Source organism: Narcine bancroftii, chromosome 1 (assembly GCF_036971445.1).
Source record: "Narcine bancroftii isolate sNarBan1 chromosome 1, sNarBan1.hap1, whole genome shotgun sequence".
Classification (NCBI taxonomy): domain Eukaryota; kingdom Metazoa; phylum Chordata; class Chondrichthyes; order Torpediniformes; family Narcinidae; genus Narcine; species Narcine bancroftii.
Genome location: NC_091469.1, coordinates 261,361,109 through 261,386,726, shown reverse-complemented (window position 1 = coordinate 261,386,726; position 25,618 = coordinate 261,361,109). Strand labels below are relative to the sequence as shown.

General features: G+C 50.6%; 2 protein-coding genes across 6 annotated transcripts in view; one reads left to right on the top strand and one right to left on the bottom strand.

Moving 5' to 3' along the window:
- Nucleotides 1-1,822: 1,822 nt before the first annotated feature.
- On the bottom strand, nucleotides 1,823-19,209 carry mrpl21 (mitochondrial ribosomal protein L21). Its single transcript, XM_069896999.1, has 7 exons — nucleotides 19,119-19,209; nucleotides 6,069-6,129; nucleotides 4,464-4,549; nucleotides 3,995-4,158; nucleotides 3,777-3,829; nucleotides 2,873-2,976; nucleotides 1,823-2,086 (listed from the first exon to the last, which is right to left on the bottom strand). Exons 1-7 carry the CDS (start codon nucleotides 19,189-19,191, stop codon nucleotides 2,022-2,024), a joined length of 606 nt encoding a protein of 201 aa, XP_069753100.1. The 5' UTR covers nucleotides 19,192-19,209; the 3' UTR covers nucleotides 1,823-2,021.
- Nucleotides 19,210-19,228: 19 nt separating this feature from the next.
- ighmbp2 (immunoglobulin mu DNA binding protein 2) overlaps nucleotides 19,229-25,618 on the top strand; it is a 55,477-nt gene continuing 49,087 nt past the window's right edge. For 4 of the 5 annotated variants that reach the window (XM_069896866.1, XM_069896874.1, XM_069896891.1 and 1 more), the window contains exons 1-4: nucleotides 19,229-19,294; nucleotides 22,305-22,383; nucleotides 23,848-24,017; nucleotides 25,086-25,281. In XM_069896866.1, the coding sequence (XP_069752967.1) occupies nucleotides 22,313-22,383; nucleotides 23,848-24,017; nucleotides 25,086-25,281 (437 nt within the window). In that variant the 5' untranslated portion in view covers nucleotides 19,229-19,294; nucleotides 22,305-22,312. Of the gene's footprint in view, nucleotides 19,295-22,304; nucleotides 22,384-23,847; nucleotides 24,018-25,085; nucleotides 25,282-25,618 lie in introns of those variants that run through there. The other variant, XM_069896882.1, reaches the window with a different exon arrangement.

The following is a 25,618-nucleotide window of genomic DNA, read 5'->3' as shown; positions in this document are numbered from 1 at the left end:
AACCCGCTATTTCACATTTCAGTTGTTTTGAGTCAATCGCTCTGTCTTTTGGAAATTAGGCTGCATAAGATTTTATTCTCTGAAAACATTCATAAACGAGAAGGGTTTGCACAAAAATATAGTTTAATATTTGCAAACGATACAAAGATAGGCAGAGGTGGAGTACTGTGGATCAAGTAGGGAATCTGCAGAGGTTTGGAGAATGGACAAACAAGTGGCAGCTGGATTTCTGTGCAGGGAAGCATATGGTCGTACACTTTGGTAGAATGAAGAAAGAAGTAGACTACTTTTTTTGAAATTAGGAAAGAATTCAAATTTATGGACTATGGTCATAATTTGATTACTTAGGCAATTGTGCTCTGGGGTTTTCTATCCAATGTCCAAAAGCCAATACTTGATTCTTTACAATTTATTTGCTGGTGACCGTGTTTAGTGGGAGGGGTTAGATTAGTGTGGGGGATTTTTTTTTTAATAGCTAGAAGAGATTGGTCTATTTAGATAATCATAATGTATATTTCAATATTAGAATATGAGGTGAAATTCTTATATGGATTTTTCTCTTTATTTTGAGAATTTTATAAGACAATCTATAATTGATATATGACATTCTGTACTGCATTATATAAAAGCTATATAATTAATATCTAAATATATATATGTAATATTTTTCTATCAAATAAATAAAAAATATTTTAAAAAGAGCAGAGATCCAAAGGGACATCAAAGTCTTAGTGTAGGATTCCCTGAGGGTTAACTTGAAAGTGGAGTCTGTAGTAAAAAGAAATGGTGACACTGGCAGAGCTGCTGCCCTCCACAAAAGCGGGGATCACCCAGTTGTCACCCATTTCACTTCGCTGCCCTATACCCTTGCTAACAAGTCTGACCTTGGTCTCATGCTCTGCCAGACTGAGACCACCCACAAATTGGAGAAACACCTCATGTTCCATCTGGGCACTCTCCAATTGAATGGCATTCACATCAACTTCTCTGGTTTTTGTTAGTTTTTTCCCACTCTTCCCTTTACCTCAGCTCTGCATTCATGAACCAAACACCACCTCCCACCCCCCCCCCCCCCCCATCAATTCTCACCTTTCCTCTCTCCTGGCCTCTTCTCCATATCCAAACATCACCTTGTCTGTCGGTCTATAGTCCTCCCCCTGCCATTTCTTTTATTCAGACGCTGCCTACCTTTTCCATACCTTGAAGAAGGGCTCAGGCCTGAAATGTCAATAATGCATCTTTACCTCCTATGGAAGCTATGAGACCTGCTGGGTTCCTCCAGCATTTGTGTTTTTACTTATTCAAGACTGGCAAGGTACAGAACCTTGCTAATACAATATAGAATTAAATAAACATGATTCTTCTGCTGTGACATATGTAAAAATCTGAGTAATTTTCTTAATTGAAAAAAACTATTTCATGTTATCAGATGCAACAGTCTATGCCAGTGGTTCTCAACCTTTTCCTTTCCACTCACATATCACTTTAAGTATTCCCTATGCCATAGGGATTGCTTAAGGTAGTATGTGGGTGGGTGGGAAGAAAAAGTTTGAAAACCACTGTTTTAATCGTACTTAATTGACTTGTTATATCCACTGTTTCATAACTCCAAAAGAAATGGGCCAATGACAGTTTTTCTCAAGCAAAATATTTCAGTAACAATTGGGTCTAGAGCAGTGATTCTCAACCTTCCCTTCCCACTCAAAGTGTGCGCATGTATGTCACCTACTCTACTTTTCCCAATTTATCTCCCCAAAACATCCCCAAATATTCCATCACAGTGATACATGAGATATTTGGAACCAGAATTCACAAAAATAAGTTATTTTCACATGTACGTTCTTTTATTAGTAGAGGTTACAGATCTGGAACATCTTGAAAGACTTCCAAGATGGCAATGGAAACAAAACAGGACATAACACCAAAACGACTGAGTTCCCAGGAATGCACTCCATGTTTTGGATTTCTTGATTTATAAGATGGTATCTTTTAACCTTGTGAACCCAAAATTGTCAGCACTCTCAGGCCAGAGCTGGAGCAATCTTGACTGTATTGATTCTGAGAATTGTCTGAGGTTGTACATTTACTGCAGAAAAGAAACAAAAAAAAAATCAGATTTAAATGAAACCTGAAACACAGGACTGAAAAAAAAACTTGAAGGGAAGAAAAAAAATCTGGCAAGATTTCATATATACACAAAAAAAAAGCAAGCATGAGAAATTAGGCTAATAATTTTAAAAGATGCAAGATGAGAATAAATGCTTTAAATGAAGTAATCATGAGGAAAGATAGATGTAATTAGGAATTGCCATGCTGGGTCATTGCATTCAAAAGATCTGAACAGACATGGATGGCTTCATTTGCTGAGGAGTTGGGAATGGATTAGAATATTATGAAATTATTTTTAAATCATTGGAAAAACAACTAAAGATAATTGGGCTTTTCACTTAGAACATTTCTTAAAACAATCTACAGCAACACCCTGGAGCTCAGATAACCTCGAATCACTCTCCTTTGAGCAGCTTTTCCCCTTGATAAGAGTTCAGCTTTACCCACATTTCTTATCATCAGTAACTGTGACCTCACCCTTGGAGATTTCTTGGCCTTACTTGGACCAAGATTATGGCAAGATCTGGAGCTAAGTGGCTAAATTGTATATATTGTAAAAAAGTCCACAGGGAAATTGCTTCATGAAGGCCCTGTGCAAATATCAGGGTTTTCATACTCCTAAACGTAGAACTGATGCCTGCAGCATGTCTGAAATGTACACTAATCTTTGCTGGACAAGTTGCTGAGTAGATGAAAAATGAAATTCAGTTACAACACAAATATTGCTTGGTCGCGTTACTAAAATGTTGATGCTCTAACATACTTTTTGTTCTTCGGTACCGCTTCCTCTGTTTAAATCTGAAATGTATTCTCGGCCAAGATTCCGTCTTCTCAATGACAGTTGCCTCGACTCGCACAAGATCTCGCCTAAGAACAACAACTTGCTGTTAGGTTGTGCCTTCAAGATACCAGAACATCATATGGGCTTTTTACAAACTGTGGAATACACTGCATTTTAGTTCTCAACATGTCAATGATGAGATCAACTCATTTATTGTTTTGCGATGACTGAACCATTTTTGTTTAGAAAGCACAAAGAGATTAACTAGCACCCAAAGCATTTGAAGTTTGGCAAACAACCATACATGGGAAACTGCCATTAGGCATGCTTGATAATGATTTTATCTTAAAATTCAATACTTCACTGACTTTCATAAATTGATCGGAAATGGATAGTTCTCAATTTGCCTATTACCAATGAAAGAAAATCTTCCATTAAATCCTATTACAAATTCAAAGTATTTCCATTTATTAAGGTAACTAAATACAAACTGTTGCCTCCCAGGATGTCAGAAAACAATGAAAAGAAATCACTCTGCTGCAAAGACAACATTGACTGGTCAGCACATCTCAAATGTTGATCACTTAAATAAGATTAATTTCATGGTTAGTGGCACATTTAGTGCAATGCCATTACAGCGCCACTGATTGGGACTGAGGTTCCGATCCTGTGCTGTCTGTAAGGAGTTTGTGTGTTCTCCCAGAGTATGTGTAGGTTTTCCCTTGGAGCTCTGGTTTCCTCCCACCCTTCAAAAAGTAACGGGGGTGTAGGTCAATTGGGTGTTAGTGGGCGGCATGGGCTCATGGGCCAAAAGGGCCTGTTGCAGTGCTGTATGACTAAATCTATACCACTAGAGAATCCTGTTAATTTGGAAACTAAACCTTACCCGAGAAGTGGTCTTCCGATGAGAGTGAAGTTATCTCCGCCAACCAACAGAACCTGCATAAAGATGAAAAATCCAAATCTCAAGGACTCAGTATTTCATATCATACAAACATTTCTCACATTCTGCAGCTTGTTAAAGATCAGATTCATCATGACAAATATTTTTTGACCTGATCAGATGGACTTTGCACTTTAATTCGATCACTTGCATTCTCTTACCTTTTCTAATCTGATCCTGTCTCCACAGTCTGCTTCAATATGGTTTTCTATCAGGATCAAATCTTCGTCGGTAACTTTCCATTGTCTGCTTGCAAAGTGTATGACTGCAAACAGCCTGCCATATGCTCCTGTGGCGATCAATGTCTTTACATTCTGTACGACTTCTGGAAATAAAATACAGCTAAATGATTGAATTGGCCTCTTAGCACAGAGTCCAGATCTGACTTTCAACATCTGTCATACCAGCTCTCAGATAGCATAATGGCCAAAATCAAGTTTATCTTTGGTGATTCATCAATAGGTTAATAAATGTCAAATTATAACAAAGTATTGCTCTGGCAGAGGCAGACAATATAGAATTTAAGCCTCAGATGCTTTAGGGGAATGATTCTTAGATTGCAGCATCACAGAAATTGAATTTAAAGAGAGAGTGTCTGGGTGAGCCAATGTATACGATTATAAACGTTACCTAGGTGATGTTTTGCCTCTTCTACGGGATCTGGCAATTTGATCTCAGGCCATGGTGGTTTTGATAATGATGTTACAGCTTCTTTTCTGTCAGATTCAATTTAAAATTAAATAATATGAAGTTTCATTTTTATTTATTGCACAAAGTTCTTGATTTGTACTGAATCACTGTACTGAAGGTTATTTTAAATTACAATGTGACAAATACATTCAAGTCCATTCTGCAATTAGTATTTTGCAATAAAATCTACGTGAACTCTTTTGCTCCGTTAATTTTAACAATGCCCTTCTACATTTTTTAAAAGGTGCCTCATCTACGAAATAATATAAAGGACTGTCCAAAATGAATATTCAGAGTTGGATTCCAATAAATTTCTATCTGGAGCGATGAGCACTCAACATCAGGAACTCTTGGCATTCATGGACACTTTTGAATTTGTTCACTCACCAGCTTATACAGTATAGATTTTTTTTTCATATAAAAGGACAAGGATAATGAGTTTGTTATGCACATGGCACAGTGCACCAACATTCTCATTTGTTGCAGCCAAACAAAGAGTTTATTTAAAAAAACCTCCAACAGTGTACATTAAATTGCTATACAGAAAGAGACAATAAATATAAAAGATAGACAAATTTTAACAGCTTTAGTAGACCAAGAAAAAAGTGGTGTTTCAATAGTGCAGACAGGTTTTTTTGTGATTGTTGATAATTAGGAAAGTAAGGGCCATTTCAAGAGCCTGACAACTGTTGGCATAAATCTGTTCTTGAACCTAGCATGTACAACAATATTCTTTTAATTTTGTAGAATGATATTTTGACTTGAGTCAGTTACAACCCAACTTCCACTATCCTGAGATAGTTTTAACGTGAGACTGAACAACTGAGAAAAAGGACACAGGAAAATGGCAAATACCTGTGATGCATGACAGGTGTTTACTCATGGGCCCCTGATTTGTGCAAGGATTCACATAAAACAATGCTTGTCAATCTTATCACGCATGCATTCTGCACAGGAAGTGAAGGCAACAGTAAGTATTGAAGACAAAAATTCCAAAATTCTAAATATGGTGTTTGCAGTTGATTTGAAAAGGCTAGGAATTAAAATTGAGGATTTGGGTACAAAAGTCTGAAAAAAATGCTGAACTTGTATCACCAAAATTACATTTGCCTCAGACTTGCCTTCTAGAAAAAGGGCCTTATATGGCAGAGCTTGCAGACAATGCCAAAATTTTCCAGTAAATTTTTGGCTAAGATCTTTCTGAGTTTCGGTCTTACCACGCATTTTTTTAAAAAGTGGAGAGTGTAATCTAAAGCAAGTTTCCCCTGCTGTACTGTTTGTATAGTGGGAAAGTATATGACTGCAAACAGCATGTCATATGCTCCTGTGGCGATCAATGTCTTTACATTCTGTACGACTTCCGGAAATAAAATACAGCTAAATGATTGAATTGGCCTCTTAGCACAGAGTCCAGATCTGACTTTCAACATCTGTCATACCAGTTCTCAGATAGCATAATGGCCAAAATCAAGTTTATCTTTGTTGATTCATCAATAGGTTATCAATTGTTCATATTTAATAATTTTAAGAAAATTCTCCAATTACCTTGGTTGTGGCATATTATTTTGAGAGCTCCGATACCTTGCTGCGAATGCCACCGACGGCACTATGAAAAGAAAGTTAATTATTACTTATCAAGCACTTCACATCAAACTAGGGTTTGGAATCAATGTATTATATATAAACCATGCCATCTCACATATTAAAAGAACAAAATCTCTTGGAGCTGTACTTGAGCCTCTTACAAGGGCCCAAATACTATTTTATCCCAAAATAACGTATTATTCAGATCTCTCCTCAGTCAAGTTCAAATTCAGGATGAAGGATACTGACTGGAGTATGGAATGGGTCTGTCAAAACCCAATGAATAAAAGTTTTCCTTTCTTAACAAATTCTTCTAACAACTCTGCGCATGTAAATCCAGAACTGTGTAATAATGGTTTGCTGTAAGCACAGGTGACAAACACAAATTACAGCACTTTCTGCAAACAATTTGTTGGAAGAACTCAACGGGATGATCAGCATCAGTGGGGTGAGGGTGGGGTCGAGGAGCATCAGTGGGGTGGTGGGGTTGGTCAGCATCAGTAGGGTGGGGGGTTGGTCAGCATCAGTAGGGTGGGGGGTGTCGAGCAGCATCATTGGGGGGGTGGGGAGTTCGAGCAGCATCAGAGGGCTGGTGGGGGGGGTCGAGAAGCATCAGTGGGGTGGTGGGGTTGGTCAGCATCAGTACGGTGGGGGGTGTCGAGCAGCATCAGTGGGGGGTGGGGGGGTCGACCAGCATCAGTGGGGTGGTGCGGGGGGGTCGATGAGCATCCGTGGGGTGGGGTGGTCGGTCAGCATCAGTAGGGTGGGGTGGTGGGTCGAGGAGCATAAGTGGGGTGATGCTGGGGGTCGAGGAGCATCAGTTGGGTGAGAGGGGGTTGAGAAACACCAGTGGGGTGGTGGGGGGAGTGTCTAGGAACATCTGTGGGATGGTTGGGGCGGGTCTAGCAGCATCAGTGGGGTGGTGGGTGGGGGGGGGGTTCGAGCAGCTTCAGTCGAGTGATGGGTGGTGGGTCGAGCAGCATCAGTGGGGTGGTGGGTGGGGGGGAGTTGAGCAGCATCAGGGGTGGTGGGTGGCAGGGGACGGGCAGCATCAGTAGGGTGGTGGGGCGGACGAGCAGCATCAGTAGGGTGGTGGGTGGGGTGTCGAGCAGCATCAGTAGGGTGGTGGGTGGGTCTTGCAGCACCAGTGGGGTGGTGGGGGTGTCGTGCAGCATCAGTGGGGTGGTGGGGGGGGTCGTGCAGCATCAGTGGGGTGGAGGGAGGGGTTGAGCAGCATCAGTGGGATGGTGGGTGGGGGGTCGAGCAGCATCAGTAGGGTGGTGGATGGGGGGGTTCAGCAGCATCAGTAGGGTGGTGGGGGGATCAAGAGGCATCTGTGGGGTGGAGGGGAGGTCGTGCAGCATCAGTGGGGTGGAGGGAGGGGTAGAGCAGCATCAGTGGGGTGGGTCGATAGGCATCAGGGATGGTGGGGGAGGTCATCAGTGGGGTGGTGGGTGTGTCGAGCAGCATCAGTGGGGTGGTGGGTGGGTCGAGCAGCAGCACTGGGGTGGGGGGGTCGACCAGCATCAGGGGTGCTGGGGGCGTCGAGCAGCCACAGTGGGGTGGTGATGGGGGACGAGCAGCATCAGTGGGGTGGTGGGGGGGGGTCAAGCAGCATCAGTGGGATGGTTGGGGGGGGGTCGAGGAGCATCAGTGGGGTGGGTCGAGCAGCATCAGTGGGATGGTTGGGGGGGTCGAGGAACATCAATGGGGTCGTGGGGGGGGTTCGAGAAGCATCAGTGGGGTGGTGGAGGTCAAGCAGCATCAGTGTGCTGGTGGGTGGGCGAAGAAGCATCAGTGTGGTGGCGGGGAGGTGGGGTTGAGCAGCATGAGTGGAGTGGTGGGGTCGAGCAGTATCAGTCGGGTGGTGGCAGGAGACGAGCAGCATCAGTGGGTTGCTGGTGGGGGGGGTCGACGAGCATCAGTGGGGTGGTGGGAGTGTCAATGAGCATTAGTGGGATGGTGGTGGGGGTCGAGCAGCATGAATGGGGTGGTGGGGGTTCGAGCAGCATGAGTGGGGTGGTGGGGGGGATTGAGCAGCATCAGTGGGGTGTTGAGGGGGTCGAGGAGCATAAATGGGGTGGTGGGTGGGATGAGCAGCATCAGTGAGGTGGTGGGGGGGTCGAGCAGCATCAGTGTGGTGGTGGGGGTTCGATGAGCATCAGTGGGGTGGTGGGGGTGGTCAAGCTGCATCAGTGGGTTGGTGGGTGGGTCGAGCAACAGCACTGGGTTGGGGGGGTCGAGCAGAATCAGGGGTGCTTGCGCGGTCGAGCAGAATCAGGGGTGCTTGCGCGGTCGAGCAGAATCAGGGGTGCTTGCGCGGTCGAGCAGCCTCAGTGGGGTGGTGATGGGGGACGAGCAGCATCAGTGGGATGGTGATGGGGGACGAGCAGCATCAGTGGAGTGGTGGTGGGGGGGTTGAGCAGCATTAGTGGGGTGGTTGGGGGGGTCAAGGAACATCAATGGGGTGGTGGGGGGGGTTCGAGAAGCATCAGTGGGGTGGTGGGGGTCAAGCAGCTTCAGTGTGCTGGTGGGTTGGCGAAGAAGCATCAGTGGGGTGGCGGGGAGGTGGGGTTGAGAAGCATCAGTGAGTTGGCGGGGGAGGTTGAGCAGCATCAGTGGAGTGTTGGGAGACGAGCAGCATCAGTGGGGTGCTGGTGGGGGGGGGTCGACGAGCATCAGTGGGGTGGTGGGAGGGTCGATGAGCATTAGTGGGATGGTGGTGGGAGTCGAGCAGCATGAGTGGGGTGGTGGGGAGGATTGAGCAGCATCATTGGGGTGTTGGGGGGGGGTTGAACAGCATCAGTGCGGTGTTGAGGGGGTCGAGGAGCATCAGTGTGGTGGTGGGGGTTCGATGAGAATCAGTAGGGTGGTGGGGGTGGTCGAGCTGCATCAGTGGAGTGGTGGGTGGGTCGAGCAACAGCACTGGGGTGGGGGGGGGGGGTCAAGCAGCAGCAGTGTGCTGGTGGTGGGCCAAGAAGCATCAGTGGGGTGGCGGTGGGGTGGGGTTGAGAAGCATCAGTGGGGTAGCGGGGGTGGGGGGGGGTTGAGCAGCATCAGTGGAGTGGTGGAGTTGAGCAGAATCAGGGGTGGGGGGGGTCGAGCAGTATCAGTCGGGTGGTGGTGGGAGACAAGCAGCATCAGGGGTGCTGGCGGGGTCGAGCAGCCTCAGTGGGATGGTGATGGGGGACGAGCAGCCTCAGTGGGGTGGTGATGGGGGACGAGCAGCATCAGTTGGGTGGTGATGGGGGACGAGCAGCATCAGTGGGGTGGTGGGTGGGGTGGTCAAGCAGCATCAGTGGGGTGGTGGGGGGGAGCCAAGAAGCATCAATGGGCTGGTTGGGGAGTCGAGAAGCATCAGTGGGGTGGTGGTGGGGGGGGGTCGAGGAGCATGAGTGGTGTTGGTCGAGCAGCATCAGTGGGATGGTGATGGGGGACGAGCAGCATCAGTGGGGTGGTGGGTCGAACAGCATCAGTGGGGTGTTGGGGGTTCGAGGAGCATAAGTGGGGTGGTGGGTGGGGTCAGCAGCATCAGTGAGGTGGTGGGGGAGTCGAGCAGCATCATTGTGGTGGTGGTGGGAGGGGGTCGAGCAGCATCAGTGGGGTGGTGGGGGGGTTGAGCAGCATCAGTGGGATGGTTGGGGGGGTCGAACAACATCATTGTGGTGGTGGGAGGGGGTCGAGCAGCATCAGTGGAGTGGTCGGGGGACGAGGAGCATCAGTCGGGTGGTGGGTGAGTCTTGCAGCATCAGTGGGGTGGTGGGGGGGTCGAGGAACATCAGTGGGATGGTTGTGGGGGTCTAGCAGCGTCAGTGGAGTGCTGGGTGGGGGGTGTCGAGCAGCATCAGTGGGGTGGTGGGTGGGTCGAGCAACAGCACTGGGGTGGGGGGGGTCGAGCAGCATCAGGGGTGCTGGCGGGGTCGAGCAGCCTCAGTGGGGTGGTGATGGGGGATGAGCAGCCTCAGTGGGGTGGTGATGGGGGTCGAGCAGCATCAGTCGGGTGGTGGGTGGGGGATCGAGCAGCATTAGTGGGGTGGTGGTGGGGTCAAGCAGCATCAGTAGAGTGGTGGGAGTGGGGTCGAGCAGCATCAGTATAGTGGTGGGTGGGGGGTTCGAGCAGCATCAGTGGGGTGGTGGGGGGGGTCAAGCAGTATCAATCTGGAGTTGGGAGCGGGTTGAACAGCATCAGTGTGGTGGTGGGTGGGGTGGTGGGTGGGGTGCTCAAGCAGGATCAGTGGGGTGGTGGGGGGGGCCAAGAAGCATCAATGGGGTGGTGGGTGGGGTGGTCAAGCAGTTCAAGTAGCATCAGTGGGGTGCTGGGGGGGGGGTTGAGAAGCATCAGTGGGGTTGTCGGGGAGAGCCAAGAAGCATCAATGGGCTGGTTGGGGACGAGAAGCATCAGTGGGGTGGTGGTGGGGGGGGGTCGAGGAGCATCAGTGGGGTGGGTCGAGCAGCATCAGTGGGATGGTTGGGGGGGGTCGATGAACATCAGTGGGGTGCTGGGGGGGCCAAGAAGCATCAATGGGCTGGTTGGGGAGTTGAGAAGCATCAGTGGGGTGGTGGTGTGGGGGGTCGAGGAGCATCAGTGTGGTGGGTCGAGCAGCATCAGTGGGATGGTTGGGGGGGGTCGAGGAACATCAATGGGGTGGTGGTGGGGGTTCGAGAAGCATCAGTGGGGTGGTGGGGGTCAAGCAACATCAGTGTGTTGGTGGGTGGGCCAAGAAGCATCAGTGGGGTGGCGGGGAGGTGGGGTTGAGAAGCATCAGTGAGTTGGCGGGGCGGGGGGGGGTTGAGCAGCATCAGTGGAGTGGTGGGGTCGAGCAGTATCAGTCGGGTGGCGGTGGGAGACGAGCAGCATCAGTGGGGTGCTGGTGAGGTGGGTCGACGAGCATCAATGGGGTGGTGGGAGGGTCGATGAGCATTAGTGGGATGGTGCTGGGAGTCGAGCAGCATGAGTGGGGTGGTGGGGGGGTCGAGCAGCATGAGTGGGATGGTTGGGGGGATTGAGCAGCATCATTGGGGTGTTGGGGGGGGTCGAACAGCATCAGTGGGGTGTTGAGGGGGTCGAGGAGCATAAATGGGGTGGTGGTTGGAGTCAGCAGCTTCAGTGTGGTGGTGGGGGGGTCGAGCAGCATCAGTGTTGTGGTGGGGGTACGAGAAGCATCAGTGGGGTGGTGGGGGTCAAGCAACATCAGTGTGCTGGTGGGGGGCCAAGAGGAATCAGTGGGGTGGCTGGGTGGGGGTGGTTGAGAAGCATCAGTGGGGTGGCGGGGGGGAGTTGAGAAGCATCAGTGGGGTGGAGGTGGGGGGGGGGGTCGAGCAGCATCAGCGGAATGGTGGGGGATGAGCAGCATCAGTGAGGTGGTGGGAGAGTCGTAGAGTATCAGTGGGGTGGTTTGGGGGGTCGATAAGAATCAGTGGGGTGCTGGAGGGATCGAGGAGCATCTGTAGGGTGGTGGAGTGGTCGATGAGTACCAGTGGGGTGGTGTTTGGGGTCGACTAACATCAGTGGGGTGGTGCGTGGTGGTTCGAGCAGCATCAGTGGGATGCTGGGTGGGGTGGTCACACAGCATCAGTGGAGTGGTATGGGGGCCAAGAAGCATCAGTGGGGTCGTGGGGGGGGTCGAGAAGCATCAGTGGGGTGGTGGTGTGGGGGGTCAAGGAGCATCAGTGGGGTGGTGGTCTGGGGAGTCGAGCAGCATCAGTGGGATGGTTGGGGGGGGTCAAGGAGCATCAGTGGAGTGGTGGGGTCGAGCAGCATCGGGGGTGGAGGGGGTGTCGAGCAGCATTAGTCGGGTGGTGTGGGAGATGAGCAGCATCAGTGGGGTGCTGGTGGCGGGGGTCGACGAGCATCAGTGGGGTGGTGGGAGGGTCGATGAGCATTAGTGGGATGGTGATGGGGGTCGAGCAGCATAAGTGGGGTGGTGGGTGGGGTCAGCAGCATCAGTGAGGTGGTGGGGGGTCGAGCAGCATCAGTGGGAAGTTGGGGGGGGTCGAAGAACCTCAGTGGGGTGGTGAGGGGATGAGCATCATCAGTAGGGTGGTGGTGGGGGGGGGGTGAAACATCATCAGTTGGGTGGTGGGTGGGGGGGGGGTCGAGCAGCATCAGTGGGATTGTTGGCGGTGTCGAGGTGCATCAGTGGGGTGGTGGTGGGGGGTTGCGAAGCATGAGTGGTGTGGTGGGGGGTCGAGGAGCATAAGTGGGGTGGTGGGTGGGGTCAGCAGCATCAGTGAAGTGGTGGGGGGTCGAGGAGCATAAGTGGGGTGGTGGGTGGGGTCAGCAGCATCAGTGAAGTGGTGGGGGTCGAGGAGCATAAGTGGGGTGGTGGGTGGGGTCGAGCTGCATCAGTTGGGTGGTGGGTGGGTCGAGCAACAGCACTGGGTTGTGGGGGGTCGTGCAGCATCAGGGGTGCTTGCGCGGTCAAGCAGCCTCAGTGGGGTGGTGATGGGGATGAGCAGCATCAATGGGGTGGTGGTGGGGTCAAGCAGCATCAGTAGAGTGTTGGGTGTGGGGTCGAGCAGCATCAGTACAGTGGGGTGGTGGGGGGGTCGAGCAGCATCATTGTGGTGGTGGAAGGGGGTCGAGCAGCATAAGTGGGATGGTTGTGGGGGTCTAGCAGCGTCAGTGGAGTGCAGGGTGGGGGGTGTCGAGCAGCATCAGTGTGGTGGTGGGTGGGTCGAGCAACAGCCCTGGGGTGGGGGGTGGGTCGAGCAGCATCAGGGGTGCTGGCGGGGTCGAGCAGCCTCAGTGTGATGGTGGTGGGGGTCGAGCAGCATGAGTGGGGTGGTGATGGGTGTCGAGCAGCATGAGTGGGGTGGTGGGGGGGTTTGAGCAGCATCAGTGGGGTGTTGGAGGGGTCGAACAGCATCAGTGGGGTGTTGAGGGGGTCGAGGATCATAAATGGGGTGGTGGGTGGGGTCAGCAGCATCAGTGAGGTGGTGTGGGGGTCCAGCAGCATCAGTGTGGTGTTGGGAGTTCGATGAGCATCAGTGGGGTGGTGTGGGTGGTTGAGCTGCATCAGTGGGGTGGTGGGTGGGTTGAGCAACAGCACTGGGGTGGGGGGGGTCGAGCAGCATCAGGGGTGCTTGCGCGGTCGAGCCGCTTCAGTTGGGTGGTGATGGGGGACGAGCAGCATTAGTGTGGTGGTGATGGGGGATGAGCAGTATCAGTTGGGTCGTGGTGGGGGCGGTGGGTCGAGCAGCATCAGTGAGGTGGTGTGGAGGTCGAGCAGCATCAGTGTGGTGTTGGGGGTTCGATGAGCATCAGTGGGGTGGTGATGGGGGATGAGCAGTATCAGTTGGGTCGTGGTGGGGGCGGGGGGTCGAGCAGCATCAGTTGGGTGGTGGGTGGGGGATCGAGCAGCATTAGTGGGGTGGTGGTGGGGTCAAGCAGCATCAGTAGAGTGGTGGGTGTGGGGTCGAGCAGCATCAGTACAGTGGTGGGTGGGGGGGTTCGAGCAGCATCAGTGGGGTGGTGGGTGGGGTGGTGAAGCAGGATCAGTGGGGTGGTGGGGGGGGGCCAAGAAGCATCAATGGGGTGGTGGGTGGGGTGGTCAAGCAGTTCAAGTAGCATCAGTGGGGCGCTGGGGGGATTTGAGAAGCATCAGTGGGGTGGTGGTGGGGGGGGTCGAGCATCATTAGGGGGATGGTGGGGGATGAGCAGCATCAGTGGGGTGGTGGGGGAGTCGTAGAGCATCAGTGGTGTGGTGGTAGGATCGAGGAGCATCTGTGGGGTGGTGGAGTGGTCGATGAGCATCAGTGGGGTGGTGTTTGGGGTCGACTAGCATCAGTGGGGTGGTGCGTGGTGGTTCGAGCAGCATCAATGGGGTGGTGGGTGGGGTGGTCAAGCAGCATCAGTAGGGTGGTGGGGGGGGGTTGAGTTGCATCAGTGGGGTGGTGGGGGAGTTGAGCAGCATCAGTGGGCTGGCCGGAGGATGAGGAGCATCATTAGGGTGGTGGGTGAGTCTTGCAGCATCAGTGGGGTGGTGGGGTTGTCGAGGAACATCAGTGGGATGGTTGTGGGGGTCTAGCAGCGACAGTGGAGTGCTGGGTGGGGGGTGTTGAGCAGCATCAGTGGGGTGGTGGGTGGGTGAAGCAACAGCACTGGGGTGGGGGGGGGACGAGCAGCCTCAGTGGGGTAGTGATGGGGTACGAGCAGCCTCAGTGGGGTGGTGATGGAGGACGAGCAGCATCAGTAGGGTGGTGGTGGGGGGGTCTAGCAGCATTAGTGGGGTGGTGGTGGGTTCAAGCAGCATCAGTAGTGGTGGGTGTGGGGTCAAGCAGCATCAGTACAGTGGTGGGTGGGCGGGTTGAGCAGCATCAGTGGGGTGGTGGGTGGGATAGTCAAGCAGCATCACTTGGGTGGTGGTGTGGGTCCAGGTGCATCAGTGGGGTGGTGGGGGGGGCATTGCGAAGCATCAGTGGGGTTGTGGTGGGGGGGGGTCGAGCAGCATCATTGGGATGGTGGTGGGTCGAGCAGCATTAATGGGGTGGTCGGGGGGTTCGAGCAGCATCAGCCCGGTGGTGGGGGGGGGTCAATGAGCATCAGTAGGTTGGTGGTGGGCTTCGAGCAGTATCAGTGGGATGGTTGGGGTCGTCGAGGAGTATCAGTGGGGTGGGTCGATCAGCATCAGTGGGATGGTTGGGGGGGGGACGAGGAACATCAGTGGGGTGGTGTGGGGGGTTCGAGAAGCATCAGTGGGGTGGTGGGGGTCAAGCAGCATCAGTGTGCTGGTGGGGGGCCAAGAAGAATCAGTGGGGTGGCTGGGTGGGGGTGGTTGAGAAGCATCAGTGGGGTGGGTCGAGCAGCATCAGTGGGGTGGTGGGGGGGGTTCGAGAAGCATCAGTGGGGTGGTGGGGGTCAAGCAGCATCAGTGTGCTGGTGGGTGGGCGAAGAAGCATCAGTGTGGTGGCGGGGAGGTGGGGCTGAGAAGCATCAGTGGGATGGCAGGGGGGGGGGTTGAGCAGCATCAGTGGAGTGGTAGGGTCGAGCAGAATCAGGGGTGGAGGGGGGGTCGAGCAGCATCAGTCGGGTGGTGGTGGGAGACGAGCAGCATGAGTGGGGTGCTGGTGGGGGGGGTCGACGAGCATCAGTGGGGTGGTGGGATGGTCGATGAGCATTAGTGTGATGGTGGTGGGGGTCGAGCAGCATGAGTGGGGTGGTGGGGGTGTCGAGCAGCATGAGTGGGGTGGTGGGGGGGTTTGAGCAGCATCAGTGGGGTGTTGGAGGGGTCGAAAGCATCAGTGGGGTGTTGAGGGGGTCGAGGATCATAAATGGGGTGGTGGGTGGGGTCAGCAGCATCAGTGAGGTGGTGTGGGGGTCCAGCAGCATCAGTGTGGTGTTGGGGGTTCGATGAGCATCAGTGGGGTGGTGTGGGTGGTTGAGCTGCATCAGTGGGGTGGTGGGTGGGTCGAGCAACAGCACTGGGGTGGGGGGGGTCGAGCAGCATCAGGGGTGCTTGCGCGGTCGAGCCGCTTCAGTGGGGTGGTGATGGGGGACGAGCAGCATCAGTGTGGTGGTGATGGGGGATGAGCAGTATCAGTTGGGTCGTGGTGGGGGCGGTGGGTCGAGCAGCATCAGTGAGGTGGTGTGGAGGTCGAGCAGCATCAGTGTGGTGTTGGGGGTTCGATGAGCATCAGTGGGGTGGTGATGGGGGATGAGCAGTATCAGTTGGGTCGTGGTGGGGGCAGGGGGTCGAGCAGCATCAGTTGGGTGGTGGGTGGGGGATCGAGCAGCATTAGTGGGGTGGTGGTGGGGTCAAGCAGCATCAGTAGAGTGGTGGGTGTGGGGTCGAGCAGCATCAGTACAGTGGTGGGTGGGGGGGTTCGAGCAGCATCAGTGGGGTGGTGGGTGGGGTGGTGAAGCAGGATCAGTGGGGTGGTGGGGGGGGGCCAAGAAGCATCAATGGGGTGGTGGGTGGGGTGGTCAAGCAGTTCAATTAGCATCAGTGGGGTGCTGGGGGGATTTGAGAAGCATCAGTGGGGTGGTGGTGGGGGGGGTCGAGCATCATTAGGGGGATGGTGGGGGATGAGCAGCATCAGTGGGGTGGTGGGGGAGTCGTAGAGCATCAGTGGTGTGGTGGTAGGATCGAGGAGCATCTGTGGGGTGGTGGAGTGGTCGATGAGCATCAGTGGGGTGGTGTTTGGGGTCGACTAGCATCAGTGGGGTGGTGCGTGGTGGTTCGAGCAGCATCAATGGGGTGGTGGGTGGGGTGGTCAAGCAGCATCAGTAGGGTGGTGGGGGGGGGGTTGAGTTGCATCAGTGGGGTGGTGGGGGAGTTGAGCAGCATCAGTGGGCTGGCCGGAGGACGAGGAGCATCATTAGGGTGGTGGGTGAGTCTTGCAGAATCAGTGGGGTGGTGGGGTTGTCGAGGAACATCAGTGGGATGGTTGTGGGGGTCTAGCAGCGACAGTGGAGTGCTGGGTGGGGGGTGTTGAGCAGCATCAGTGGGGTGGTGGGTGGGTGAAGCAACAGCACTGGGGTGGGGGGGGGACGAGCAGCCTCAGTGGGGTGGTGATGGGGTACGAGCAGCCTCAGTGGGGTGGTGATGGAGGACGAGCAGCATCAGTAGGGTGGTGGTGGGGGGGTCTAGCAGCATTAGTGGGGTGGTGGTGGGTTCAAGCAGCATCAGTAGAGTGGTGGGTGTGGGGTCAAGCAGCATCAGTACAGTGGTGGGTGGGCGGGTTGAGCAGCATCAGTGGGGTGGTGGGTGGGATAGTCAAGCAGCATCAGTTGGGTGGTGGTGTGGGTGGTCGAGCAGCATCAGTGGGATTGTTGGCGGGGTCCAGGTGCATCAGTGGGGTGGTGGGGGGGGCATTGCGAAGCATCAGTGGGGTTGTGGTGGGGGGGGTCGAGCAGCATCATTGGGATGGTGGTGGGTCGAGCAGCATTAATGGGGTGGTCGGGGGGTTCGAGCAGCATCAGTCCGGTGGTGGGGGGGGTCAATGAGCATCAGTAGGTTGGTGGTGGGCTTCGAGCAGCATCAGTGTGCTGGTGGGGGGCCAAGAAGAATCAGTGGGGTGGCTTGGTGGGGGTGGTTAGAAGCATCAGTGGGGTGGCGGGGGGGAGTTGAGAAGCATCAGTGGGGTGGTGGTGGGGGGGGGGTCGAGCAGCATCAGGGGAATGGTGGGGGATGAGCAGCATCAGTGAGGTGGTGGGAGAGTCGTAGAGTATCAGTGGGGTGGTTGGGGGGGTCGATAATAATCAGTGGGGTGCTGGAGGGATCGAGGAGCATCTGTAGGGTGGTGGAGTGGTCGATGAGTACCAGTGGGGTGGTGTTTGGGGTCGACTAACATCAGTGGGGTGGTGCGTGGTGGTTCGAGCAGCATCAGTGGGGTGCTGGGTGGGGTGGTCACACAGCATCAGTGGAGTGGTAGGGGGTCCAAGAAGCATCAGTGGGGTCGTGGGGGGGGGGGTCGAGAAGCATCAGTGGGGTGGTGGTCTGGGGGGTCGAGCAGCATCAGTGGGATGGTTGGGGGGGGTCAAGGAGCATCAGTGGGGTGCTGGTGGGTGGGGGGTCGAGCAGCATCAGTGGGGTGGTGGGTGGGTTGAGCAGCATCAGTGGAGTGGTGGGGTCGAGCAGCATCGGGGGTGGAGGGGGTGTCGAGCAGCATTAGTCGGGTGGTGGTGGGAGATGAGCAGCATCAGTGGGGTGCTGGTGGGGGGGGTCGACGAGCATCAGTGGGGTGGTGGGTGGGTCGATGAGCATTAGTGGGATGGTGATGGGGGTCGAGCAGCATGAGTGGGGTGGTGGGGGGGTTCGAGCAGCATGAGTGGGGGGTGGGGGGATTCAGCAGAATCAGTGGGGTGTTGGGGGGGGTCGAACAGCATCAGTGGGGTGTTGGGGTTCGAGGAGCATAAGTGGGGTGGTGGGTGGGGTCAGCAGCATCAGTGAGGTGGTGGGGGGGTCGAGCAGCATCAGTGAGGTGGTGGGGGGGTCGAGCAGCATCAGTGGGAAGTTGGGGGGGGGTCGAAGAACCTCAGTGGGGTGGTGAGGGGATGAGCATCATCAGTAGGGTGGTGGTGGGGGGGGGTGAAACATCATCAGTTGGGTGGTGGGTGGGGGGGGTCGAGCAACATCAGTGGGGTGGTGGGGGGGTCGAGCAGCATCAGTGGGATTGTTGGCGGTGTCGAGGTGCATCAGTGGGGTGGTGGTGGGGGGTTGCGAAGCATGAGTGGGGTGGTGGGTGGGGTCAGCAGCATCAGTGAAGTGGTGGGGGGTCGAGGAGCATAAGTGGGGTGGTGGGTGGGGTCGAGGAGCATAAGTGGGGTGGTGGGTGGGGTCGAGGAGCATAAGTGGGGTGGTGGGTGGGGTCAGCAGCATCAGTGAAGTGGTGGGGGGTCGAGGAGCATAAGTGGGGTGGTGGGTGGGGTCGAGGAGCATAAGTGGGGTGGTGGGTGGGGTCGAGGAGCATAAGTGGGGTGGTGGGTGGGGTCGAGGAGCATCAGTGAAGTGGTGGGGGGTCGAGGAGCATAAGTGGGGTGGTGGGTGGGGTCGAGGAGCATAAGTGGGGTGGTGGGTGGGGTCGAGGAGCATAAGTGGGGTGGTGGGTGGGGTCGAGGAGCATAAGTGGGGTGGTGGGTGGGGTCGAGGAGCATAAGTGGGGTGGTGGGTGGGGTCAGCAGCATCAGTGAAGTGGTGGGGGTCGAGGAGCATAAGTGGGGTGGTGGGTGGGGTCAGCAGCATCAGTGAAGTGGTGGGGGTCGAGGAGCATAAGTGGGGTCAGCAGCATCAGTGAAGTGGTGGGGGTCGAGGAGCATAAGTGGGGTGGTGGGTGGGGTCAGCAGCATCAGTGAAGTGGTGGGGGTCGAGGAGCATAAGTGGGGTCAGCAGCATCAGTGAAGTGGTGGGGGTCGAGGAGCATCAGTGGGGTGGTGGGTGGGTGGGGTCAGCAGCATCAGTGAAGTGGTGGGGGGGTCGAGCAACATCAGTGGGGCGGATGAAGAACGATGGCCGTTTTGGACCGGAGCTCCACATCAAGTCTTCCTCCACACGCCACCACTCCACTCACCAGCCGCCCGGACGCGACACCAACTCCAGTGACCGATCAATCTCCCGCAGTTCATTGCCGCCGCCGCCGCCATCTTGCCGGCGGAAATACGTCATCGGTACGCGGCGGAACACTCAGGGCCTTTGGGTGGGGCGTCCACGATGGGGACGGGATAGCGGACGGACGGACGGTGGTGGGTAAGTGCGGGTTGCTGAGGGGCTTGGCAGGAGACGTGGTGGAGTGTATGTGAATGTCACTCAATATTATCCCTTGATCTCTGAGACATAGTGTGGTGGGTTGAAGAACCCAGGTTCAGAGCCTTTGGCTCGTCATGCCTGTCCCAACCTGTGATCCCATCTGTCTAATCGTTGACTGCTGGTCATTGAGACTCGGTTGATGAAGCCCCTTATCGGCACCTGACAGAAGATTTAAATAGACTCCTTTCAGTTTTTTTTGGTGGGAGCCAACCTCAATGGCTCCTGAATTCCCAGAACACATGTGGGTAGTGTATTGTGGACATTTACAGTATATGGCTTAATATTTTAATATTCAATGTGTTTAACTTCTCTTCTAACTTATATTTATGTAAATATGCTCCGTGCTCCTGGAGAAATGCTGTCTCGACTTTATCATGCGAGTTTGTTAAATAAAGGTGACGTGACTGGGTGGACTTGAAATGTACAAATTCTGGTTTTAGGACTATAATCCCTCCATTAAGTTATTACTTAAATACTGGCAACATCCTGGTGGAAGATCCAAAATGCTGGAGGAACTCAGCAGGTTGGGCAGCTTCAATTAGGCCCAAAACATTGACTATCTTTTGCTTTCCATGGATGCTGCCTGACCCTCTGAGTTTCATTTCTTTTTTAAAATTTAGATATACAGTGCGATTACAGGCCATTTCTGCCCAATTTACACCCCAAGCGCCTTACAGACACTGCAGGACTCAAACCCTGGTCTGATCTCAATCACTGGCGCTGTAAAGGCATTGTGCTAATTGCTAATGCCAACTGTGCTGCCCCTCCTCCAGCATTTTGGTTGCTTCTCTAGTTTTCCCACATCATTCTTGGTGAACCCTCTTCTGCAACTCTTCAAAGCCTCTTACGTCCTTCTGAGGGTGTGGGAGTTGACCACAGAGATCTTGGTCAATGTTCCATTATGGCACTGTTAGAGATGCAGTCTTTGAGATGAGATGTCACATGGAGATTTGATCTCTTCGATGGACGTTAAAGTCCCTGTGGAATTCTTACAAAAGGAAATTTTCCCCTCATATCCTCAATAATATTTATCGCTGAATGAATATCAAGGGTGAAAATAAGTAGGCATTGATGCATTGTGAGATCTTGATTACAATCTAACTGCAATAGTGAATGGATTTTTTGGAGAAAAAAAACTATTTCATTGTCTGGATATTACTTTCAGGTGTGGAAGGTGTTGAACAACTCAAACATGCAATTGTGATTTGGTGGACATGGTTCAAGTATTAATAAAGTTCCTGTGCACAGTTTGCACTTTTTTGCCCTTGTCTGGAATCAGAACCATAAAAAAGCCTGAAATACTGAGTAGCTCAAGAAGTATTTGTGGAGAAACAGAACGTGCAACAAGGACAGGATTCCCCTTGTCCTCACCTACCACCCCACCAGCCTCCACATCCAATATATCCTCTCCCATTTCCATCACCAACTATGTGATTCCCAGTCCACCAGACACATCTTCCCCCTCTCTTCCCCATTGCGCCTTCTGCAGGAACTGCTTCATTCATGACTACTTTGTTTACTCCTTTTTTTCAACCAATCTCCCCCTTGGCACCTACCCCTTTATCTGCAGGAGGTGCTCCACTTGTGCTCTCATCTCCTTCCTCACCACCATTCTGCACCCAAATGGACCTTCCAAGTGAAGCAACACGTTTTGTGAATATCTACTATCTACTCCATCTGGTGCTTCCGTTGTGGTCTTCTCTACATCAGAGCGATTGGACGCAGACTGGAGATTGCTTCGTTCAGCATCATAGCTCTGTCCACTGCAAGAATAGGGATCTCCCAGTGGCAACCCATTTCAATTTTCCACCCCATAACCATGCCAAAATCTGTCTAAGGTCTCATGCTCTGCCATACTGAGACCACACGCAAACTAGAGGAACAACATTTCCTATTCCGTCTGGGAACCCTCCAACTGCATGGCGCTAACATTGACTTTTCTGGTCTCTGTTAGCTTCCCTCCCCCTCCCTCCATCTCTCTCTTTCCCTATCCCTATGTCTCCTTTTCTCTCTCACACAGTTGGTGTAGCAGTAAGCACAAACCTGCTACAGTGCCAGTGACCTGGGTTCGAATACTGCTAAGAAGTGGTTTTCCTGAATGCTGCATACAAGATTCCAATAATTCTGTGAGGTGATGGGAGTTTGTAAGGATATTTTGAGTGCAGTATTTCCAATCATTTATTGAGGAATTGCAGGCACGAGGAAGTCATATTGGATAACAATACAACAGATTTTATTCCTTAAAAGCCCTCTCTGAGAATCAGATGGCATCTTTTGACAATACAGAACTTTTGTGGTGGTCATTGCTAGCTTTAAGACACCAGCCATTATCATTAAATTTAAATTCTTAAGGGATTTGAACTTGTTTCAATCAACGTTCGCAGCTTTTGATTAATATTTAATTAACTTAGGGCATTTCTGCAGTTCCTTTGTGGTGAGTTCAAGACAGCAATGAGCTTGTAGCCTTGCTGTGACCCTGTAGGCTGTGTTTCTTTGAGAGTTGAGAGAAGAAAACATCCCATAAAAAATGCCCTTCACTAAGGCTATCTGACCCATTAGTGTTTCCCTTATGAACCAATATACATCCCTTGGATAAGGTACACCTGTGAAGTTGGATTGTTGTGTTTTCCACCTGTAACTTCCACAATACACGATGGGATCAGTGTGCAGAATGTCTATTGATCACATTTTATTTGCTCTTTTAGCATCAGTACTAACTCTACCACTTACCTAGTTCTTCTGCATCCATTGTATATTAGCTTTTTTGTGCATCCCTTCCTCATGCATGTGCTTTCCTATTGCATCACCACTTGTAAAGCTCTTCAGGAAGGTTGTGTTCTTGCAATAAGGATTATTGCCCTTGCAAAACAGTTCCTTGCTTTCCTACGCAGAAGTGGAGCCCCGTTTGTCAATATATTTTTGGTTTTATGCCTTTTCCTTGTTTTTATAGGTGCAGCAATGGAGGCCTTTGTGTCTCAAAATTTAGAGTTACTACAAGAAGAAAGAGCAGCTGAAATTGAAGAAACCAGGTACACTTTCTAAGAACTCCCCTTTCATCTATTTAAGTTTCATGAGCTTGTGATATTTAGCCCCATAGCTCCAATCATTGTTTGCCCAATAAATTAATAATTTATGACCAACAGTTTAGTCTCCCTAATACCTTTCACTTGATTGCTAAAGGAATGAAAAACAACTCCAAATTAATGATTTCTGATTCATGCTAACTTGCAATGTTGAATATTCATGACCTTATTTATGGAAGACCAAATATTGATTCTGCGCTATATCTGTAATTTCCAAAAGGTTTCTAAATGCTCATAGTACTGATACACAGTTTGATGATAAATATTGATGATCTGTTTTGGAAAGTTTATGCTTTTAAGCAGCCTCGCAAATTTCTAACAGTAAATATATGTTGAGTGAAGCTTATTAGTTAGGAATTGTTTGCTGTGGTCTCTGGGTTCTCCCATGTCACCAACAAGCAGATGGAGTTCAATAACTTCTAGCAGTCTTTCAACTGGTATGTATATGGAAAGGTTTGAGCCAACAAAGTTTGTACACTTAGAACTCTATTGAACTTGGTGGAAAGTGATTCCAACCTTGAAAAGGCTGCAACAGTTTAGAATTGAGCTGATTCTCAGTTCAAAATTCTGTGATTTGTGAAGAAACTTTGTGATGATGTAATGGTGAGGGGGCATATTATACTGACTGCTTGCTATTGGCTATGGCTGTAGAGTTACTCCACCCTACTGGAATAAGAGACGGAGTACCTTTCCCACTGGCCAGTTTAGAGGTGGCTTTTCATCTGTTAATAAAATTGATATGCCATAGTCAAGGACCAGTCAAGTATCATTCCAAAACTGGGTTTTATTAACAGACGAAAAACCCACCTCTAAACTGGCCAGTGGGAAAGGTTCTCCATTTGTTATCCCAGTAAGGTAGAGTAACTCTATCGCAAGCAGTCAGTATAATACACACCCTCCCCATTACATCATCACAAACTTAAAATATTCCAACTCCATTTCATCCAATTATCCACTGTCATTTTCCTGTCAATCTCACTCGCATGTCATCCTTGCTAATCTAAATTTGTCTCTGATTTAGCACAGACTCAAAATTTAAATTTGCTCTCTTGTTATCAAATACTTCTGTGGCTTTACCATATCCTACCTGTGAAATTTTCTCCATCTCGACAACTTCCTGAAATATCTTCTTACAATTCTGCACTCTTGTGCATCCTTGATTTTTGCGTATTCCCACCATTTGTGGCCATGCCTTCAGCAGACTAAGCCCAAAGCTTTGGAATTTCTTCCATAATTCTCTCCACCTGCTTGTCTCTTCCACCTCCTAAACCCATCATTCACCAAAGTTAATAGTGGTCCTCTCTGTTAAATTTTTATCTGAATGCTCATCTGAAGCAATTTTTAATGTTTTTCTCAGTAAATTATCCTTTTGATTATTTTATAGTGTTATTTTTGTTTCCTTGTTTTCAGGGAATGGCAGGAAAATGTCTCTGTGAAAAAACTCCAGCAGCGAGGAGTATGTCTGCAGAAGCTTCAGGTGGCAAGCCACAGAATTGGACTATATGGACGCGTTCTTGTCTGCTTTGAACCTAGAAAGTATGAAGCCAGTGCCACGTTGCCCAGTAATAACTTTGGTCCTGGTGTGTTTCATTTCTTCTTCATGCAGTTACATTGATTGCATCAAAAGTATATATGGCTTTTTCATTTACCTCTTCTCATTATTACAGGCCTCAGGAGTGTTATAGTTGCATAGCAGAGAAACAGGCCTTTTGGTTCACTGTATCCATGCAGGCCATCAAGTGCCCCAATTATGAACTAAGCAATGTTCCCTACACTAATATTCTATGCCTTGCATCTCAAATGTTTTCTTCACCACCTTATCTACTTGGACTGCCATCTTCAGAAATGTTGGACTTGTAAAGCAAGTTCCTCAATATTTCCTGAGGCTATATAACGAACTGCGTATAACCTGTCCTTGTTAATCCTCTTAAAATGCATCACCTTGTGAATTGCTTTTCAACTGCTATTGCTCTGTCTTACCAATTGATCTGTAACATCTTGCAACCCACTGCTCTTCTCAGTGTTAAAACCATTGATTTTCATGTCTTCTGCAAACTTACCAATCATGCTTCCGACATTCTTATCCAAATCGTCAATGCGCAGATGAGTGGCCATGATCACAGTACTATTCCCTATTGTACACAACTCGTCATGGGTTTTCAATAACTTTATGGATACAGCCATTTATTCTGATTAGTTAAGGATTTTGTTGTCCATTTATCAGGTTTTATCCCCAAACATATATATTTTCAATCTTTGTAAGAAGCTGTTCTTTGATTTTATTGAGTAAACTGCAGTGTCCGCCAGTGTTGTGGACAAGCAGTTTCCACAGATGGTTTTTTTTTGGTCCTTTCATTTTCCAATGACAGATGGTAGTCTATTCTGCAACCTGTCATACTGAGGTGTGCTCAATGGAATAGAAATTTATCCTGCTTCCCCTAAAATCTGCATCCTGGGCAAAGGAATAGAAAGTGCAGTGAGATCTAATGTCCAGGCTATGCTTTCTTTCTATATCAGGCACAAATGGAACAAATTGGAATGATCCAATTTTTTTTTAAAGAAACCAAGTTTTTCTGTTGCTCCATTTGGATGAAACTGAAATGATTTGTGAGTGATGACGCATTAAGTTTTATTTTGCCTTTGCTCAGGGGATATTGTGGGTCTTTATGACAACCGAGACTCCACCCCATTGGATCAACTTGCATCTGGAGTTGTGACACATATCACACAAAAATCCCTCACCATAGCCTTTGATGAATCTAGCGATCAGCTAAACTTTGACAACGACTCTTCCTATAAACTTTTCAAACTGGCTAATGATGTCACCTATAAAAGACTGAAAAAGTAAGCATTTTACAGTTTTCCTTCCACAATGTCCATGCTTTGGTAATTTTAAAGAAATAAATGCAGATTTCTTGTTGGATAGCTGTAGAATTTTACAGTGATCTATATCAGCCAGATGCTATTGCATTTTAAGTGCTTGTTATTTTCTGTTATAACGTATTTAAAACGGGGCTTGAACTATTATATTTGGTTGCATTTCATCCCTACTTGATGATTCAGTTCTCTGTTCTGTTTCTGCTTACAAGATCCAATTTAGTGTGTTTCTCTTGAAGCAGAAAATATTTTTTCACGAAGAACCTTAAAGTTCAGGAAACTGATTTAAATTAGTGTTTTTTTT

What these genes read in the sequence shown, in the direction of transcription:
- mrpl21 (XM_069896999.1), bottom strand. Translation starts at nt 19,191, where the DNA reads ATGGCGGCGGCGGCGGCAATGAACTGCGGGAGATTGATCGGTCACTGG. An exon ending in AATAATATGCCACAACCAAG is followed by an intron (nt 4,550 to 6,068) that starts GTAATTGGAGAA and finishes TGAATCTGACAG; the next exon opens with AAAAGAAGCTGTAACATCAT. An exon ending in ATCGGAAGACCACTTCTCGG is followed by an intron (nt 2,977 to 3,776) that starts GTAAGGTTTAGT and finishes TGTTGTTCTTAG; the next exon opens with GCGAGATCTTGTGCGAGTCG.